This window comes from Ammospiza caudacuta, chromosome 30 (assembly GCF_027887145.1).
Source record: "Ammospiza caudacuta isolate bAmmCau1 chromosome 30, bAmmCau1.pri, whole genome shotgun sequence".
NCBI lineage: Eukaryota > Metazoa > Chordata > Aves > Passeriformes > Passerellidae > Ammospiza > Ammospiza caudacuta.
In genome coordinates, this window is record NC_080622.1 from 5,202,543 (window position 1) to 5,223,776 (window position 21,234).

The 21,234-nt window shown below is 49.1% G+C and overlaps 2 protein-coding genes across 2 annotated transcripts; one reads left to right on the forward strand and one right to left on the reverse strand.

Moving 5' to 3' along the window:
* Window positions 1-2,110: 2,110 nt before the first annotated feature.
* LOC131569497 (keratinocyte proline-rich protein-like) lies at window positions 2,111-3,880 on the reverse strand. The gene has a single exon (XM_058821707.1). The coding sequence runs from the start codon at window positions 3,878-3,880 to the stop codon at window positions 2,249-2,251; it is 1,632 nt and encodes a 543-aa protein (XP_058677690.1). The 3' UTR covers window positions 2,111-2,248.
* Window positions 3,881-16,132: 12,252 nt separating this feature from the next.
* Window positions 16,133-19,574, forward strand: LOC131569589 (titin-like). The gene is made up of 2 exons (XM_058821821.1): window positions 16,133-16,158; window positions 17,714-19,574. The coding sequence occupies exon 2, from the start codon at window positions 17,736-17,738 to the stop codon at window positions 18,705-18,707; it is 972 nt and encodes a 323-aa protein (XP_058677804.1). The 5' UTR covers window positions 16,133-16,158; window positions 17,714-17,735; the 3' UTR covers window positions 18,708-19,574.
* The last annotated feature ends 1,660 nt before the right edge of the window (window positions 19,575-21,234 follow it).

The window sequence follows — 21,234 nt, forward strand, 5'->3', positions numbered from 1 at the left end:
TGAACATTAGAATATTGGAATATTTGGAACATCAAGCTCCACGACCTAAATCTCCTGTTTTATTTCCTGCTTTCCCAGGGGCCCGGAGGCCGCCCCGTGATTTCCCTTTAATTTCCCGGCTGCACAGGAAATCCCAGGGGCGCCGGCGCCGCTTTTCCAGGCGGATCCCGACATTCCAAGGGCCTAAGGGAGGAACCCGAAGGCAAATCCCAAATTCCTCTCACTTTTATGGATTCTCCCTGCCCTGAATAAAAACAACAACAACAACAACACCCTGAACTTTTTAATGCTGAATTCCCTGACCTGGAATTCTGGGAATAAACAGGCGTCAGAGCGCAGCTTAGGCCGGGTTTTATGGGAATTCCTTGGGAAGCTTGGGATCAAGGAGAGCTCCTAATTCCTGGTTGTGTGTGCCCAGCGCAGGGAGCGGGGCATTAACGTGGTGACCTGGCATTAAAAGCGTCCTTAATTAACACCCCAATGTCCTTAATTAACATTTGCGAGGCCCTTTCATCTCCCAGAGGCTCCTGGGAAATTGGGAGGGGGGGGTTCATTATTCCCAATTAAACGCTGGGGAAACTGAGGCACGGCTGAGTCAGGGCCAACCCCGTCCAAAACATCCCCAAATCCCGGTGACCCCAAAATCCGGGATCCACTCACCAAAGGAGGATTTTCTGGAAGGTTCCGTGGGAAAAGCCACAAGGCCACCGTGAGATGGGACTGGGAATTTTGGGAATTTTGGGAATGTTGGGAATGTGGAGACCCCAGGATCTGCAGGGACAGGACACGGGGAATGGGGTCAGGGGAACAGAGGGGGAATTTGGGTGGGATTTTGGGTTGGAATTGTTCCCTGTGAGGGTCCCAGGTCATTCCATGGATTTCCCACCCCTGGAACCACCTGGGATAGGGGAAGGTCCCTGCCCATGGAACTGGGGTGGGATTTTTTGGGATTTAAGGTTCCTTTCCATCCCAAACCGTTCCAGAATTCCCTGGGCTGGTTTGGATGCCATTTTAGGGATAAATCCTTCCCTGGCCCAGGTGATTCCATGGATTCTCCATCCCTGAGAATGTCCAGAGCGGGATTGGAGCCATCTGGGACAGGGGAATGTCCCTGCCCATGGAATGGGGTGATTTTGATGTCCCCGAAACCCAAAGCATTCCAGAATTTTATCCCAATTTTTAGCAGATCCCAACAGGTCCCTAAAACCCAAGCCATTCCAGGATTTTATTCTGATTTTAAGTGAATCCAACAGGTCCCTGAAGCCCAAACCAGTCCAGGATTTTCCCCCTCAGTTTTCGGGGAATCCGGAGTGTCGGATTGTGGGACTAACCAGATTTTCCACATTCCCTGCTGGAAATAAAACCCCAAACTCGGAGGAAAAGGAGGCACCGGGAGCTCCCGACACTCCCAGGAGCTCTTGGACAATTCCAGGTGGCACCAGGAGGTCACCGAGGCAGGACAAGATGCGGGACAGCGTCCCCAGCCCGGCCACACCCTCCTGTCCCTCGGGTCACCTCGTGAGCTCCTGCTCATGTTCCTAATGATGGGGCTCAGCCGCGGCTTTATCCAGCCTGGATTTTGCTGGATTTTTAATAAATAAATATTTAATATTAGATAAAATTTAATATGTAATAATTATTTAATATTAAACAAATATATTAAATAAATATTAACATTAAATAATTATTTCCATTAAATATTTTTCTAAATAAATATAAATAATTTTCATAAATAAATATGTCCATTAAATAAATATTTCATCTTAAATAAAGATGTAATGTTAAATAAATATAATAATATTAAATATGTGTAATGTTAATTTAAAATAATCATAGTAATATTAAATAAATATTTCTTTAATTAAATAAAAAACACCAAGAGGCAGAAACTCAATATTTTAATCCGAGGTCAGGCAACAACGTTTATTTAAGTTTATAGATATATATATATGTAAATATTAATATATTTCTGTAAATAAAGTTTGTTTCCAGTGCACATCTTCAGCATAAAGAATTTAATTAATTACCTTTTTAATGAAGTATTTATAAAATAACCCCGCTAGAACTTTCGTTATTTTGAAGAGGTTTCATTTCAAGTTGTGGTTTTTATCTTAACCAAAGAATAAAAACTTCAGGAGGGACATTTTGGGGAATTGCTCTTTGGGGACCCTGTGGGAGTCAGGGCTTAAAAAAAAATGGGAATTGTGGCCAAATTCCCGGGGATTGTCCTCGTCCCACGCCCTGGGGGTCACCAGGGCCACTTGGGGGCCGAGCAGTATTTCTTGGCATGGCTGGAGATCTTCACTCCACCGGACTGCTGGGGGACACACTTGGTGGCACTTTGCTGGGGGACACATTTAGTGACACACTGCTGGGGGGCAACAATTGTCCCGTATTGCTGGGGGACACACTTGGTGGCACTTTGCTGGGGGACACATTTAGTCACACACTGCTGGGGGACACAAACTGTCCCATATTGCTGGGGGACACACTTGGTGGCACTTTGCTGGGGGACACAAATTGTCCCATATTGCTGGGGGACACACTTGGATACACTCTGCTGAGGGACACAAATTGTGCCACACTGCTGAGGGACACACTTGACACTTTTCTGGGGGACACACTTGGTGGCACTTTGCTGGGGGACACAAACTGTGCCATATTTCTGGGAGACACCTTTGGTGGCGCTTTGCTGGGGGACGCACTTGGCTATGCCTTGCTGGGGGACACATTTGGTCACGCTCTGCTGGGGGACACATTTGGTGGCACTTTGCTGAGTGACACTCTTGGTCACACACTGCTGGGGGACACAGATTGTCCCGTAGTGCTGGGGGACATATTTAGTGGCAATCTGCTGGGGGACACACTTGGTGGCACTTTGCTGGGGGACACAGATTGTCCCATACTGCTGGGGGACACATTTAGTGGCAATCTGCTGGGGGACACACTTGGTGGCACTTTGCTGAGGGACACACTTGGTGACGCTTTGCTGTGGGACACAAATTGTCCCACTCTGCTGCTGCTGCGGGACACAAATGCTGGCCCCACCGGTGTCACACTGCTGCGGGACACACTTGGTGACACACCTGCCGTGCCACTCCTGGGGGACACCGGCGGTGACACTCTGCCACTGCTGGGGGACGGGCGCTGTCACCCACTGGTAGGACACGCCCCGGGCCGCCCGCTGCTGGGGCACACAGGTGGTGACACACGTGGGGACACCCTGCTGGGGACAGACGCTGGTCACACACTGCTGGGGGACACACTTGGTGGCACTCTGCTGCGGTGGGACGCCCTTGGTGACAAACGACGGCCGCGGCACACAGGTGGTGACACACCTGGGGACAATCTTCTGCTGCTGGGGGACGCACTGGGGCGGTGGCACCTGCAGCTGCTGCGGCACGCACTGGGTGACGCCGGTGACACCCGCGCCGCCCGTCGCGCGCTGCTGCGGCACGCAGGTGGTGACACACCTGGGGACGACCTTCTGCTGCCGGGGGACGGGCGGGCAGTGCTGTGGCACCCGCAGCTGCTGTGGCACGCACTGGGTCACCCCCACCTGGTGTGGCACGCTCCAGGTGACGCCCGCGCCGCCGGTCACGCGCTGCTGCGGTGGCGCGCACGTTGTCACCCGCCTGGGGACGATCTGCTGCTGCGGGAGGGGTCCGTGGAGCTGGTGGGGTGGCACGGCCTGGGTGACGCTCTGCTGGTGGCACGCGCTGGAGGACGTGGCCCGCTGCAGGGGCGCCACCTGGCCGGGCGCGGCCTGGGGGATGCAGGTGGTGGAGTGCCACCGCTGAGGCGGGAAGGGGACGCCAGGGGACAGCGCCAAGGGGTCCTGGTAGAGGGGAGGGAGGTACTGGTGCAGCTGGCAGGACATCTTGGGGACACGTGGCAGGACTGGAAGGACACGGACGGGGTTGGAGTCAGGCGAGGTTTGAGGTCCCAACCCAACAGTTTGGTGGCACCTGAGGGAGCCTCATCCCCAAACCTTGGGGACGTGTCCCAGCTGTGTCACAGCCCCAGCTGGTGGAGGTCTCAGGAACATCTTGGGGACACTTGAAGGACACCACGGGGTTGGAATGAGGAATTTTAGGGTCCCTCCCCATCCATTTGGTGACATCCAAGGACACCTGGACAGGTGAGGTCCCCACACCTTGGGGACACATCCCAGCTGTGCCACTGTCCCATCATGGCCCCAGAAGCTCCTGAGGGACCCAACCCCTCATTTTTAACTCTGAAGCCAGGCTGGGGACATTCAGGGACCATGTCATGCAAAAAAACCCCAATTAATTAAATTAATTCATTCATTAATTAAAACTTCCCTCACTCCCAAACTCCCCTTTTTCAGGAGCAAATCTGGGGTTCAGGCACTCAGCAGCGAACCCCAAAAATCCTCTCCCACTCCAGCACAGAAATTCCAACCAATCCATTTTAAAATCCTCTCCCAATTTGCATTTTTTATATGGGAAAATCAGGAATAAATCTGGATTTCGTAATCCCAGAATCCCAGAGTGCTTTGGGTTGGAAAGGACAGCAAAGATCAACCCAACCCCTGCCATGGGACACCTTCCACCATCCCAGGTGGCTCCAACCTGGTCTGGGACAATTCCAGGGATGGGAAATCCATGGAACATCCCATGCCAGGCTCTGCTCACTCTCACAGGGAACAATTCCTTCCCAAACCCAACCAAAATTCATTCACTTTCACTTTTACTCCATTCCCCCTTTCCCTGTCGCTCCAGCTCCTGATGGAAAGCCCTTCCCACCACTTTTTCTTGCAGGGAATGTTCTCCCTGGAATCCACCAATCCCACCCCAAACTGAGGTGCTATTTTTTTCCTAAAATCACCCCAGATGTCTCCCTGGAATCCATTAATCTCACCCCAAAATGAGCTGCTATTTTCCAAAGCCACCCCAAATCTCTGCTTGGAATCCACCAATCCTGCCCCAAACTGAGATGTTATTTTTCCTAAAACCTCTCCAGTTCTCTCCCTGGAATCCACCAATCCCACTCCAAAACAAGCCAGTATTTTTGCTAAAACCATCCCAGATCTCTCCCTGGAAAACACCAATCCCACCCCAAAAAGAGATGGTATTTTCTTCAAAGCCACCCCAAATCTCTGCTTGGAATCCACCAATCCCGCCCCAAACTGAGGTGTTATTTTTCCTAAAACATCTCCAGTTCTCTCCCTGGAAAACACCAATTCCGCCCCAAAACGAGCCGGTATTTTTCCTAAAAACACCCCAGATCTTTCCCTGGAATCCACCAATCCAACCCCAAAACGAGCTGGTATTTACCCAAACTCACCCCAGATCTCCCCAAAGCCCATCCCCAATCCCAAACCCCATCCAACCTCACCTTGGAAACCTCTTGTGATGGGGAATCCTCCCTGATCCAGCCCACCCATCCCATCCCCACTCTGGGAATCAGGAAAATTCCCCCCTGGAACTTCTCCAGAGGTTCAGGGACGGGACTCACCCAACTCCCGGGGGCGGGAAGAGCTTCCAGAGGCGACCGGAGCGTCCCGGCTCCGCCGGAGCTTTTATGGGGCCGCCGCAGGAGCCGCCGGGTCCCGCAAGCCCCGTGGCCCTCCCGGAGTGAGTCGGAGCCGCCGACTCATCCCGGACAATGAGTGGTTCCATGTCAGCTTCCCAGGGTAATTACCTCGGGATAATTAATCCTCCCGTGGCATTCGGAGCGGCAGCCCCAGCCCCGGGGCTGTTTGTGGGGATTGGAGTTCTGGATGTGTGGGGATGGGTTTTCCAGGGGGGGTTTCCCATCTCTGGGGAGCTCACTGGGGTGGGGTTGGTCGTAAAAAACCTGGATTTGGGACAGGTTTTCCATGGGATTCTCCAGTTCTGCGGTTTCACCTCATCCACCCAGATTTTGGGGTTGTTTGGCCAAGTTTTGGGTCTGAATTTCGATTCACTGAGGGAAAACAGGAAAACAAATCACCTTTTGTGGTGGGTGCAGCTCATTATCATCAAAATTGTAATTTTTGAAATTAAAAACTCCAATTCTCACCCTGCCCTGTGGTCCCAGCTCTGTGTTGGTGTCACCAGGGTTGGGCATGGTTTTGTCCTGGTCCCTCTCAGCTCTCCTCGGGATCATCAGGGACAAATTGTCCCTCAGCTCCGAGCAGGAAGGGCCTGGATTCATTCCTGGATTAATTCCTGATGGAGAATTCCATAATTAAAGGAAAATTTCACCCCCTCTGCTCCTTCCCCCATGTGGGGCACAATTACCCAAGAGCTCCCAAACTTCCTGATTCATTTTCGTGTCCGAAATATTCGGGGCCCTTTCTCCTGACCACAAAAACCACCTGGGTGGGGCCGTTTCTCCGAGTTCACAAGAAACCACAATTTTTAATAAAAAAAATTAAAATCTTTAGGCCTGGACCCCTCCCTGTGGGATTGAGCTCTGTGTTGGTGTCACCAAGGCTGGGCTCTGCTGGAGCCAGCAGGGCCAAATTGGCCTTTTGGGGTTTTTTTGTGTCATTATGAACCCATAAAAGTGCTGAGCAGATCTGTAATGACTTTAAAAAATCCATCCTCTGTTTCTTGGGTTTTTTGTGTCACTATGAACCCCTAAAAACGCAGAGCAGATTTTTAATGACTTAAAAAATCCATCTTCTGTTTTTCGGGGTTGCCGCAATAAATCCATAAAAGTGCTGAGCAGATCTTTAATCATTTAAAAAATACTCTTCTGGTTTTGGGGTTTTTTTGTATCACAATGAATCCATGAAGGTGCTGAGCAGATTTTTAATTATTTTAAAAATCCATCTTCTGTTCTTTAGGATATTTCATGTCACAATGAACCCCTAAAAGCACTGAACAGATTTTTAATGATTTTTAAAATCCATCTCCATTTTTGTGGGGGTTTTTTGCACTGCAATGAACCCCTAAAAGCACTGAGCAGATTTTTAATGACTTAAAAAATCCACCTTCTCTTTTTTGGGGTATTTTGTGTCACAATGAGCCCATGAAGGTGCTGAGCAGATCTTTTTAGTGACCTAAAAAAAAAGGGAATTCCTGGTTTTGGGAGTTTTTGAACATCTGGGAACAAGGGCATGAATTCCTGGGCAAGTCACACGGGGCTGGAGGAAGTTTATCAGCTCCTGGAGCTTTTTGTCACCTCTGGGTGTCCCCACGCGGGTCCCGGGGCTGTCACCTGTCCCCAGAGCAGCGGGAATGTGGCCCTGGTGACTCTCAGGTGACCGGGACGGGTGAGGCACAGCCCTTGCACAACCAGCCGGGCTGCCACCCAAAAATAAACTTCCTCCAACAACCACGTGCGACTTTCTCACCCATTCGACTCCTTACCTCACACAGACTGAAAAAGTCCTCATAAAACCAGGAGATGGATCTTTAAAGTCGTTAAAAATCTGCTAAGTGTTTTTGGGGGTTTGTTGTGACACAAAATAACCCCAAAAATAGAAAATGGATTTTTCAAAGTAATTAAAAACCTGCCTATCACGTTTAGGGGTTCATAGTGACACAAAAAAAACCCTCCAAAAACAGAATATGGATTTTTAAAGTCATTAAAATCTGCTCAAAACTTTTAGGGGTTCGTTGTGACACAAAATAAACCCAAAAACAGAAGATTAATTATTAAAGTAATTAAAAATCTGCTCAGGGCTTTTAGGGGGCTCATAATGACACAAAAAAAATCCAAAAAGGCCAATTTGGCCCTGCTGGCTCCAGCAGAGCTCAGAGGGACCAGGACAAAATAAAGCCCAGCCTTGGTGACACCAACACGGAGCCCGGTCCCACAGGGAGGGGTCAGAGCCAGAATATTTTAATTTTTTTTATTAAAAATTGTGGTTTCTTGTGAACTCGGAGAAACGGCCCCACCCAGGTGGTTTTTGTGGTCAGGAGAAAGGGGTCCAAATAATTTCGACACGAAAAGGAATCAGGAAGTTTGGGAGCTCTTGGGTAATTGTGCCCCACATGGGGGAAGGAGCAGAGAGGGTGAAACCTCTTCCTTTTTCCGGGAATTCTCCATCAGGAACGAATCCAGGTTTTCCTGGTCAGCTCTGAGTGTCCGGCTCTGCTTGGACCACGAGGACGTGGCTTTGTTGTGGTTTCTGTCCTGCAGGAATCCTTTCTTTGATCTGAAGCCACAATTCCTCCGTGGTTTTCAGCTCCCATTTTTGGAGTTTGGAACCTCCCTTGGACCAATACGAGCAGTTCACATCCATATAAATATAAATATAAATATAAATATAAATATAAATATAAATATAAATAGAAATAGAAATAGAAATAGAAATAGAAATAGAAATAGAAATAGAAATAGAAATAGAAATAGAAATGGAAATAGAAATCATAAACAGATCCCATTTATATCAATTTATATCAATTTTTCCCTTTGACCAAAATGAGCAGTTCACATCCATATAAATAAAAAACATAAACAGATCCCATTTATATCAATTTATATCGATTTTTCCAGCTCTGGAATGGAGCTGGGACACCTGTAGGAATTTCCACCTGGAAAAGGTGGTCAGGTGCTTCACAGGTGGGAATTCCTGGAGCAGGGCTGATTTTCCATCTCCTGAGGTTTCAACCCAACGCATTGAAAATTCACCTTTTTTTTTCCCCCTCCCTTCTCTGTCCTTTTGTTCTGCTGCCAGAGTTTCTATTTCTGGAGCAGGGAGGGAGCTCTGCATTCCTGGTGCGCCTCACCCTCCAAATCCGCGTTCCTGACTTATTAAAGGTGGGGTGGAGAACCCCCGAGGTCCCACCGGGCTCCTCCTCCCGGGCGGTTTTTGGGACCTCCCTCCTCCAACCCCTCCCTGCTTTAACTGCTTTCCTCCACCTTCACCCGCCGGGGTGAAAAGGGCAGAATTCCAAAATCCCTGAACAGAATTCCAAGATAATCAAGTCCAAGCTCGATCCCCACCTGGTCACCCAGAATTACAGGAATTCCTCGGGCACCTCCAGGGGCGGCCACTCCAACCCTCCCTGAGCCCCTTCCAAAGCCTTTTCCATTTTCCAGGAGGAATTTTCCCAAATTTCCCACCCTGGCACAGCTCGAGGCCGTTCCCTCTTGTCCTGCCCTGTTCCCTGGGATCAGATCCCAAATCCTCCCTGGGAGATCCCAAATCCTCCCTGGATCACCCTTTTCTCCAGGCTGAGCCCACCCCAGATCCCTCAGGATTTTCCAGAACCTTCTCCAACTTCTCCAGCTCTTCCAGGTCCCTTTTCCATCAGGTGACAGAGGACCGAGTGTCCCCAACCACCAGAGCGCAGCATTGGCCCGCGCAGGCGGCTCCTGGAAGATCCCTTGGGATCCTCCCTCTTTTTCCCTCTTCGTCTCCAGGAAAAATTTTAATTTCAGGTTTGGCTCAGCCCAGCCCCTTCTCGCCACTGGATCCGGGAGGCCGTGAAGTGGATCCAGGCTGGGAATGCAGTGAATGTTGGGGACCCCAGAGCCCCTCCAGGATCTGCAGGGGCTCCAGGGAAGATGGAGAGGGATTTTCCCTCAGGAGCTGCAGGGACAGGACACAAGGAATGGGGTCAGGGGGACAGAGGGGGAATTTGGGGTGGAATTTTGGGTTGGAATTGTTCCCTATGAGGGTCTGGCCCAGGGAATTCCATGGATTTCCCATCCCTGGGAGTGTCCAAGACCAGGCTGGACGGGGCTTGGAGCAACCTGGAAGGTGTCTCTGCTTCTGGGTTGGAACTGGATGAGATTTAAGGTCCCTTCCCAGCCAAACCATTCCAGAATTTCAAATCATCCCAAAACATTCCAAACCATTCCATGATTCCAAACCATTTCAAACCATTCCATGATTCCAAACCAATCCAAAGCCATTCCAAACCAATCCAAAGCCATTCCAAACCATTCCATGATTCTAAACCATTCCACGATTCCAAACCATTCCAAAACCATTCCAAACCATTCCAAACCATTCCAAACCAATCCAAGCCATTCCAAACCATTCCATGATTCTAAACCATTCCACGATTCCAAACCATTCCAAAACCATTCCAAACCATTCCAAGCCATTCCAAACCATTCCAGGCACGGGACAGGGAGGGAAGGGCAGGGAGCAAAGACAATGTGAGGGGACGAGCAGGGACCATGCTCAGAGTAATTTTATTAATTTAATTAATTAATTCATAATTAAAGAGTTGCACAGGAGCTGCAGACAAGAAAACTTCTCTCATTATGAGTAAATTCCCAATTTGGGCGATTTAACAGCACTCAGGGCAAAATGAGGATGAAACTCGTCACCTGGTACCTCTTGCTTCACCATAAAAGGGTTTTATTACTTAATTAACTCTGGGTTTCTCTAATTAGGAGCTCTTTGTTCTGGGCCGGGCTGGAGGGAGGTTAAGCCTGGCTTTAGGGTGAGAATAACCCCAGTGACTTCTCAAAGCTCAGCTTTTTTGGGGTTTCAGCACCAATTTTTCTTCCCTCAGCGCCTCCATCCCCATGCAGGGATTCCATGGGGAATAAAAAACCCTTGGATTTGGGATTGGCCTCGTGTTGGGATGGAGCAAAAGGTGAGCCCATGATTGTAATATTAATTATTTTAGTGATTAACTCAGCCCAGGTCATGGAACCCATGGAAAGGACAAAATCCAAGATAAATCCTTTTGATTTTTTTTTTGGCTTAAAAACCAAAATCACCTTTCCCAATGGCACCAGGAGCACCACAGAGCTGATATTCCAGAAAAAAAAAACATAATTTTATCTTTTCCAAGAGGTCAGGGAGGCTGAAACCCAGCTCTGTATCCCAATTCCTCCTCGGGTGACCCCAAGGCTGCTCCACTTTCCAGCAGGTCCTGGAAAAAAAGCTGGGAAAGGCTGAACTCGAGCGAGTTCATCCCCAGCGAGCTCCGGAGGGGGAATGGAGCAATCGGGAATTGGGTTCTTTGATGGGATGGCTGCTGGAAGGGTTGTGGGGTTTCAGTGAGGCAATCAGAGCCCTGCGGGGGAAATTAGGGATAAATTTAGGCTGGGAATTAGCAGGAGGTTTCAAGGAGCACAGAAGAAATTAGTACTAAATTTAGGCTGGGAATTAAGAGGAGGTTTTCAAGCACAGGAGAAATTAGGGATTAATTTAGGCTGGGAATTAAGAGTAGGTTTTCAAGAAGAGAAGAAATTAGGGATTAATTTAGGCTGGGAATTAGCAGGAGGTTTTCAGGGAGCAGCCCAGGAGGACTCAGGAACAGGCTGGGAAATCCAAAAAAGGGACTCAAAAGCTTTGGGCTGGGGTTTGGGGGATTTATGGGGAGGTTTTACAGGAGACTTGAGTCCCTGACTCAGCTGGGAAACTCGGAGTTTTATAGGAATTGTTCGGATCCTGGGAAGCTCAGGAATCATGGAATTATGGAATGATTTGTGTTGGAAGGAATCTTAAAAATCATCTCGTTCCAACCTCTGCCATGGGACACCTTCTGCTGTCCCTGGTGGCTCCAGGCTGGAATTGGACACTTCCAGGGGTGGGAAGTCCATGGAATTACCTGGGACTCTCACAGGGAACGATTCCTCCCCAAAATCCCACCCAAATTCCCCCTCTGTCCCCCTGACCCCATTCCCTGGGTCCTGTCCCTGCAGTTCCTGAGGAAAAATCTTTCTCCAGCTTCCCTGGAGCCCCTGCAGACCCTGGAGGGGCTCTGGGGTCCCAACATTCCCAACATTCCCAACCTGTCGGAAAAAAACAGCCAGGAAAAGACCATGGACACTCCAGATCCAGTCCTTGGGGGTGTCCAGGATTTTTGGGGCCTTAAATCCCATCCCGTGCCACGGGCAGGGACAATTCCCACCCTCCCAGGTGGCTCCAAGCCCGTCCAGCCTGGCCTTGGACACTTCCAGGGAAGGCACAAAAGGTCCCGGGAGTTTGGGCCAGGAGCTGCTCCAGGCTCCAGACCGATACCGGGAGATGTCGCAGGTGTTAATTAAGCCATCCAGCAGGTGCTAATTAAGCTTTTGTTTGATGAGTTCACCGCGATGTCCAGCCCTGGAGCTGGACACAACAACGAGCTGGGAGGAGCCGAACCCTGCGGGAGCGCCGGGCCAGGCTGGGCCGGTTCGGCAGCTCCTGAGTCACGGCTGAAATCCGGCGGGGCAAAAGTTCCCGAGGATCCTCCCCTCCGTGCACAAAGGTCCTGAATCCTGGGGGGAAAAATCAGGGAGAATCCATGAAATCACGAGGGCGGGATCCTTGATTCCCAAAAAAAATCCGATCCCTGAACAAAAATCCCCAAATCCTGCGTGGCAAAAATCAGGGGGAGTCTTGAGGGAGAGCTCCTCACTTCCCCAAAATTCTGATCCTTCCCCCAAATCCTGGGTGGAAAAAAGGTGAGGGAACATCCTTAGGGTCCTGAGGGAAGGGTCCTCACTTCCCTAAAAATCTGATCCCTGCATAAAACCCCCAAAATTCTGGGTGCCAAAAAGTCAGGGAGCATCTATGAGAAGCCCAAGCCCAGATTCTCTGCAGGGCTCTCCATTTCCAAAAAATTTGATCCCTGCACAAAAATCCCCAAATTCTGGGTGGCAGAAAGTTGAGCGAGCATCCTTAGGGTCCTGACGGAGAACTCCTCACTTCCCGAAAAAAATCTGATCCTTTCCCCAAATCCTGGATGGAAAAAGAGGTCGAGGAGCATCCACAGGGTCCTGACTGAGGGGTTCTCACTACCCAAAAAAAAAACCAAATCTGGGAATTGCATGAAAATACTCAAATCTGAAGTGGCAAAAAGGTCAAGGGAGCATCCATGGGGTCTTTGGGTCTCACTTCCCAAAATTTGGATCCATTTTTTTTGGCAGAGTGAAGCAAAGGAGCTCCAGGACCCTTGGAGACACCGAGACACCTCCATGGCATCCTTGATGGAGCCGCCAGCTCCCGTTTGGATCTCCTGGAATAATTCCTGGCAATTACCTGGGAGGTCCCTGATAAATTCGAGATTTGTGGGATCTGGAGCAGCAAATCCCACCCAGGAATGCTGGGCTGGGAATTTCTTTCTCCGCGGTGTGGCGATCCCTGGAATTTGTGGAATGTTTGGGACAGACCAGGAGCTCCACATTCCCTCCATTCCCTCACGTTTCTCCCGTCGTTTTCCCAAAGGTTTGGCTAAAAATAGATTTTTGTGCAATTCCCGGGGCTGGGAAAAGCAATTCCACCTCTCCTCCAGGAAAAAACGTTCCCTCCCTTTCCAGGGGCTGACTCGGGAGCCTCTTTGGGCAATATCCACAATTTTTGTGCTGAGGTTGCTGCCTGGTGACCTCCAGAGCATTTCCAGACTGGATCCAAACCAGTTTAAGGTCAGGCCACATCTCCTGATCTCCAGACAGGGTTTAGGATTAGGTTTAGGATTAAGTTTGGGTTTAGGTCTCTCCCTCCCAGCCATGGGAAGTGTTTGACTTTAATCCCTGCGTGTTGCACGTTCTGGGTTTAAATTTGGCACCAAAATATTCCAGAAATCTTTTATTTATTGCTTAAATAAAAATGTCCCAAGCAGGTGGAGGTGTCCTGTCCCTCTTCGGGGCTCAGCACCGACCTGAGGAGGAGAATTTCCTCAGGAATATTGCACAAAAATTCGGGTGGAAGGTTGGAGGTGGTGAAATTCCCTGTCCGCTCTCAAACTCAGCTGCTCCGGCCTTGGCGGGACAAAAACCGGGATCAGGGAATGATGAAATGGTGGAATAATGGAATCAGGGAATCATGGAGTGTCAGAGGATCATGAAATCATGGAGTTAGGGAATGGTGGAATCAGAAAATAATAGAATAATAGAATCAGAGAATTATGGAATAATAGAATCAGAGAATCACAGAATCATGAAATCATGGAATGAGAGGATCATGGAATAATAGAAACAGGGAATCATGGAGTGTCAGAGGATCATAAAATCATGGAGTTAGGGAATTGTAGAATCCGAAAATAATGGAATAATAGAATCAGAGAATCATGGAATCATGAAATCAGAAAATCATGGAATCAGGGGATCATGGAATCATCACATCACAAAATGGTGGAATTAGAGGATCGCAGAATCACAAAATCATGGAATAATAGAGTCAGAGGATCAGAAAATCATGGAGTTAGGGAATTGTGGAATCAGAAAATCAAGGAATAAGAGAATCAGAGAATCATGAAATCATACAATCATGGAATCATGAAATCATAAAATGATGAAATCATGAAATCATAAAATGATGGAATAAGAGGATCATAGAATCACAAAATCATGGAATAATAGTGTCAGAGGATCAGAAAATCATGGAGTAAGAGGATCAGAGAATCACGGAATAACAGAAGCATAAAATTCTGGAATAATAAAATCAGAAAATCTGGGAAAATCAGAGGATCATGGAATGGTTTGGGTTGGAAGGGACCTTCAGGATCATCCCGTTCCAAGCCCTTGCCATGGCCAGGGACAATTCCAAGTATCCCAGGTCCCTCCAAGCCCCATCCGACCTTTCCTCGGACACCTCCAGGAACTGGGCAGTGCCGAACCCCAAGGTTTTCAGGACTCTGATCTCCTTCCCTGCATCTCCCCGCGGGAAGGGCACAATTCCAGGAGCTTATCTCGGTTCCGAGCCCTGCCAGCCACCAGGCTGCCTCGAAAGCAGCCGGGCAGGTCTGGGAAGTGCCCTAATTCCAGCCTGGAATCGGCACCGGGGGAGCACCAGCAAGGCCTGAGTCAGGCTTTGGGCTTGGGCTGGGGGATCCCCAAAGCTGGAGACTAAAACCGAGCCTATCCCAGCAGGAGCAGCAAGGCGGGACCCAGGGGAAAATGGGAATTGTATGGATGGGAGGAAATTCTGGAATTTTCCAGCCTTGTGTTGCCAAAGGGTTGTTGAGGGAGGAAGTTGCAGCTGCTTCCAGGTGTCGCCCAGGAATCCCGGGAGGTGACGTGGGACCAGCTCAGCCTGTTGGAAGTGATCGTGTCGGGATCTTGATCCGATAAAAGCTCCGGAAAAGCGGCAGAGGTGAGCCTGGGATTACCAAAGGTGATGAAATTCCCATCTGGGTGGGACACGGTGTCTCCAAGAGCTGTGTCCTGATGGATCCCGGAGATTTGGGGAATTGGGATTGAATTTCTGAGGTTTTTCCCGCTCCATAAATGTCTCGTTCTCATTCCACCTGGACTAATCCTCAGGGAATGCAGAATTCCCTTTATTTCACATCTAGGCTGAAACACCTTTTTAAATTCCCTTCTGGAATTCTGTGGGGCCGCTTCCCCCAAATTCCAGTTGGGTGGGGAAAATCTTGGATATTGTTAAAAATCCCCAGAGATGACCTCAGCTCCCTGTTCCATCACATTTGGATGGATGGGAGCTGCATCTCCGTGGAAAATGAGATTTATCCAGAGAATTCCAGGATTACTGAGGTTGGAAAAGCCCTCCAAGATCATAGAGTCCATCTTTGGATAGATCAATCCCTTTCCAGGAATTCCTTGGACACTTCCAGGGGTGGCAACTCCAAACCTCTCTGGCCAGCCCCTGATCGCCCTTTCCAGGAGAAAATTCCTGAAATTTCCAGGAAATCCCTCCTGGTGATTCCAAACTGAAATGGAAGTTGAGGGAAATCCATAAAGTTCTTCCAAAGGAAAACTCAGAAGAGGTTTAGCTGTGGGATGGGTTGAGGTGGGAATTCCCAATAAATCCCAGGAATTTCAGACACTTAAGGGGAGGTTAAACTGTGGAATGACCCCTGGATGGGTTGAGGTGGGAAATCCCAATAAATTCCAGAAATTTCAGATAACTGGGAGAGGTTTAGCTGTGGAATGGCCCCTGGATGGGTTGAGGTGGGAATTCCCAATAAATCCCAGGAATTTCAGACATCAGAGGGTTTTTTATCTATGGAATGACCCCTGGATGGGTTGAGGTGGCACCAAACCCCACCCAGTCCCCAAACCTCAACGGGGTCTCCAAGAACTCCACGATCCCAAGGCTCTGACCTTTATCCAGGGTGAAATCCCACGGTTCAGCGGGATTAGTCAGGGGAACGAACTCAGAACCCTCTCTGGAAAGTGCCTACGTGTAAAACCCGGCCGGGCAAGGTTCTTGTGAAAGAATGAGCTCATCAGCCAGGAGGACTCATTCCCAGAAGGCAGGGCTTCCAAACCCTATAAAAGATCCCAAATCTCCCCTCTCCAGCATCCACTCTCCGCTCCCGCTGCTTCCTCGGCACCGGTTGGGTGAGTCCCGCAATCCTGAGGTTCCTCGGGGAATTTTGGGATTGGGAATCCCAAGGTTCCTCAGGGAGGTTTGGGATTCAGAATTCTGAGATTTTTAGGGAGGTTTGGGATAAAAATATCGATATTTTGGGGGAGGTTTGGGACTGAGAATCCTGGGATTTTTGGGGAGGTTTGGAACTGAGAATCCTGGGATTTCTGGGGAGGTTTGGGATTGAGAATATCAAGAATTTGGGGAGGATTGGGATTGAGAATATTGAGATTTTGGGGGGACATTTGGGACAGAGAATCCAAATATTTTGGGGGGATTTTTGGGATTGAGAAACCCGATATTTTACAGGGGTGTTTGAGATTGAGAATCCCAATTTTTAGGGGGATATTTGGGGTTCTGCCTTTCAGGAAAGGTTGGATTTGACGCCTTGGGATATGTGGAGGGTTCCTGGAAAGGAGGGAATTTGTGGGCGTTGGGGCAGCCTGGAAATGGCACTGGGAGGCAAATTAAGACCGAGCCTAAATCTGAGGGTAATTAAGCCCTAAATTAGACCCTTCCTGAGGCAGGGATCAGATGGAATTCCGTTGGTTCAAGGGCCAATCTCCTTCATCCAGGATGGACACCAAACCCTCTCTGGCCAAATTTATTTTTCAATTTGATTTTATAACCAAAACGCTTTTAAAACTTCAATTTCACCCAAGAATTCCTTGGAAAGAGGCAAATTTGGGAGCAAGAGGGCGCTGCAGGGAGGCAAGGAGTGAAAATATGAGGAGTGCTGCCTCATCCATGTCAGGAACAAGATCTTAATTAATTAATTAATTAATCAAGGTATTATCAGATGTTTAAAAAAATAAATAAACAAAAAGGAAGAGAGGAGGGGATTGGCTGTGAGAGGAGCTGGGGAAGGGAGGAGGAATTTTCCCTTTCTCTGCCTTGGGGAGTTCAAATCCCTTTTGGAATTCTCACCTTTCACTCCTCGGATTTTAAAAAGCGGCAGCGCAGGAATTCCCGAGGTCCGGGCGAGCCTCCAGCGGCCACAAAATTGTCCCCAAATTGTCCCCAAATTGTCGGGGAGGAGAAATCCGCGCTGCCCGCTCTGACTCAGGAGGGGACAGCGGTGACAATCCCGGAGCTCGGGGACGCTTTATCCCAGAGAATTCCCTTCCCAGGACCCTTCCAGGGTCACCCAAACCCTCGGCATTGTCACCGGAGCCGGGTGCAACCGGAACGAGAGGAGGAGCTGTCTCCTGGGAATTTAACCCTCAGCTCGCCGGAGCCTCCAGGAACCTCTCCTGGCGTTCCAAATTCCAAGGAAAAATTGAAAATCGATGAAAAAAAAAAAAAAAAAAAAGGCAGTAATTATTTAGGGTTTACCAGTCCAAAACACCCCCTTGGCCCCACATTGATATAATTTTTTTTTTTTCTAGCACATCAAATGTTTGGTTTTAGCCTCGGGAAGCCAAGGGCAGACGAAGGAAACTCGACTTTTTTATATTTTAACACGTTTTTCAGAATTGTGTCACCTTTGTCCCGGTAACGCAAGAAATTCCCACTTTTTTTCCCCAGGTGATCCCGTTCTCCCGCAGAGATGTCTCTGAACCAGATGCAAATCAAGCAGGAGCTGCAGCTCCCCCCCGGTTTGGGTAAAACCACCCCAAAACAGAGCCCCGAGCATCCCCAAATCCCGGTGCCCGAGCCGCTCCCGGAAAAGGCGAAATTCCCAGAAAAGGCGATCCCAGAAGCGGGAAAAGGGGAAACTGTCCTGCCCCAGGAGCAGCAAACCCAAATCCCTGCGGTATTCCCGAACCCCGAACCTGCTCCGCGCCTGGAAGAGAAATCCTGCCAGGAACCGATGCTGGAGAAGCAGGAGGTCAAGGAGATCCCGGTTCCCGTTCCCGTTCCCTGCGCCCAGGAGAAGCAGCAGCGCCAGGAAATCCCGGTGTCCATCCCAGAAAAACAGGAATGCAAGGAGATCCCGGTGTCCGTCCCAGAAAAACAGGAATGCAAGGAAATCCCAGTTTCCATCCCCGACCCTGTCCAGTGTGCCCAGGAAAAGCAGGAATGCAAGGAAATCCCGGTGTCCATCCCGGAAAAGCAGGAGTGCAAGGAAATCCCGGTGTCCATCGCAGAAAAACAAGAATGTAAGGAAATCCCGGTGTCCATCCCAGAAAAACAGGAGTGCAAGGACACCCCTGTCCCCGTCCCAGTTTCAAACCCTGAACCCACCCCGTGTTCCCGGGAAAAGCAGGAATGCAAGGAAATCCCGGTGTCCATCCCAGAAAAGCAGGAAAAACAGGAATGCAAGGAAATCCCGGTGTCCATCCCAGAAAAACAGGAGTGCAAGGACACCCCTGTCCCCATCCCAGTCCCAGACCCCATCCCCTCTTCCCAGAAAAAGCAGGAATTCCAGGAGATCTCAGACCCCATCCCATCTTCCCAGGAAAAACAGGAATTCCAGGAGATCCCGGTGCCCATCCCGGATCAGCAGCAGCGCTCCATTCCCGAGAAATTCCCTCCCCTGGAGCAGCAGCTGGAGCAGCCTGGCCCGTGGCAAAAATAGAGGGAAAATCCCAATCCCGGGGATTTTTATCCCCGAATCCAGAGGTTTTTCCAAGCCTTTTTTTGTTGTGGTTTTTTTTTAACCCCTGCAGAGCTTTTGTCAGGAATTCCTTCCAGCCGCCCCTCCCGCTAACGCCTTGTCCTTTACTAACAGCAGGGAATTCCCGTCGGGAATGCTTTTCCAGCAGGGTTGTAGCTCCCCTTCCCAAATTCCTGCCATTTTTCCCCAATCCCGAGGCTTTGGAATGCCCAAAAAGCCCCCCCAAAAAAAATCATGGAGCAAGGCGGGGTTCGTGAAGTTAAAAACCCAAAATCCTGGGAAGAGCTCGTCCCCTTTTTCCTGCCTTTCCCCCCCCTGGATTCCAGCTCCCACCTGGAATTTGGGAAGTTTTTCCCTATAAATAATCAGATTTAGTGTGTGGGATCTGCCGCCAAAACTTCCCAAATTCGGGAATTAGTGCTGAATAAAAAATAATCCTTCGGGACTGAGGGAGGAAAATGAAGATTTTTTTTTGATAGATCCGATTTTGGTGGAATTTAAAAGAATCCTTTGGGATTGAGGGGGGAAAAAGGAAGAATTTTAGGATAAATCCAAGCTCGCTCTCCCCTTGAATTTCCTCGGAGGTGTCAAAGAACAGGTCAGGCCGTGAATATTCCGTAATTACCCAGATTTATGGATAATTAACTCCACTCCAGACATGTTTGGGAAGGGATTAACCCCGGGCGTGGCGCAGACGGGATCAAGGAGGAATTCCAGCCGGGAATGTTTCGCCACCCGTCGGTGTTTGGGACTCGGTCTCCTGATTGTTTTCGGCTGCTGTTGGATCCAGGATTTATTTCACTGTGAAAATTCCGCAATAAAAGCGACTTTCAGTACCGAGTTTTGGGAATTTTTGTTACTGGTCGTGGGGTTTTACACGAGGTTGTGGGGGTTTTTGTACCAAATTTTTGGGGGTTTTGTACCAATTTTTGGGGTTTTTTGTACCAAGTTGTGGGAAATTTCATGCCAAGTTCTGAGAAGTATTATACTGAGTTTTGGGGGTTTTCATAGCAAGTTTTGGGAATTTTCACAGCAAGTTTTGGGGGGTTTTACACCAAGTTTTGGGGATTTTAAAATCAAGTTTTGGGTATTTTCAATGGCTTCTCCTGAAAAAGGTGGAGAGGAGGCTCAGCTTGCAAAAGCCAGGGTCTGTGTGTGCTTAAAGTTGGTATTTTAGGGGAAAATAAAAGAGAAAGAAAAGGGGAAAACGGGAGAAAATCACCAACAAAAACACCAGGAAGCAACCACGAGTTCATTCCATCATTTTATTGCACCACATCCCAAATTAAACTCTGAATCAAAACCATCCCCCGCCGCTCATTTATCTTTTTTTTTTTAAACCTAATTAAGCGCATCTCGTTATGAGGTAATTCCTGGCAAGCGAAGCAGGTGGCCGCAGGTCTGGAGGCGTTCCCGGGAGCCCGGCGAGGTGGGAAAAGCGGGATTTGGGATTTGGGATGGCTCCTACTTCTGCTTGGAGCATTGCTGCTGCTGCTGCTGCTGCTGCTGGGGGACGCTCTTCACGGCCGCCTGGGCCTGGCCTTTGCAGGCCTGGCCTTTGCAGGCCTGGCTTTGCTGGGCGCCCTTGGGAAGGCCCCCGCATTTCTGCTGGCACTGGGCCGGGATCTGCTGCGGCTGCTTCTGCTGCTGGGACATCCTGGAGTACGAAATCGCGGAGAGAAACGAGCAAATTTTAGGCCTAAATTCGCCTTTTTGGGGTGTTGAGGTTCCGGGCGCTGCCTCAGCTCTGAGTTCGACCCCGCTGATTTTAAACTCAATCCCAAACCAGGATTAAATCCCTTGAGTCTGAATTCTGGGGAGTTGTTTCCCGCCCTTTATTTGGGGTTTTTTTGGATCCCATCCCACTTCCTGTGGCATCGGTCACCTCGCTGAGGGATCAGGGAGTAAAAAACGGGGATCAGAGGCAAAACCCAGCATAACAAAGCCAGGGAAAGGCTGCAGAGCCGGAGAGGAGACAAACGGCACCAGGGGTTTTCCTTCTTTCCGTCGGCTCATTTTTTCCCTGGGAACCTCAACTTTAAAAAGCTCAGGGGGAAGAGTGGATTTGGAGAAAAGCTGAACTCAAGGGGAAGCGCCAAGAAAAGCAGCCAAAGAGGAGCAGAAAACTGAGAAAATTGGGAGTTTTGGCAGGGAAAAATACTTTGCTAACAATCCCAGTATTGGATACCAATCCTAATATTTTATAATAATCCCAGTATTTGATAATATTCCCAATATTTTATACCAACCCCAATATTTGATACCAATCCCAATATTTGATAGTATTCCCAATATTTTATACCAACCCCAATATTTGATACCAATCCCAATATTTGATAGTATTCCCAATATTTGATACCAGTCCCAGTATTTGATACCAATTTTTGGAACCACCACGTCTCTTCCCAACTCCTTGAGACCCCCCGAGCAGGAGCCACACCCGGGGCCATGAAATTCAGGTGGTTTGAGGATTTTATCCAAGAAAACA

Coding starts and splice junctions, on each gene's coding strand:
- LOC131569589 (XM_058821821.1), top strand. CDS start 17,736: ATGTCTCTGAACCAGATGCAAATCAAGCAGGAGCTGCAGCTCCCCCCC.
- LOC131569497 (XM_058821707.1), bottom strand. CDS start 3,880: ATGTCCTGCCAGCTGCACCAGTACCTCCCTCCCCTCTACCAGGACCCC.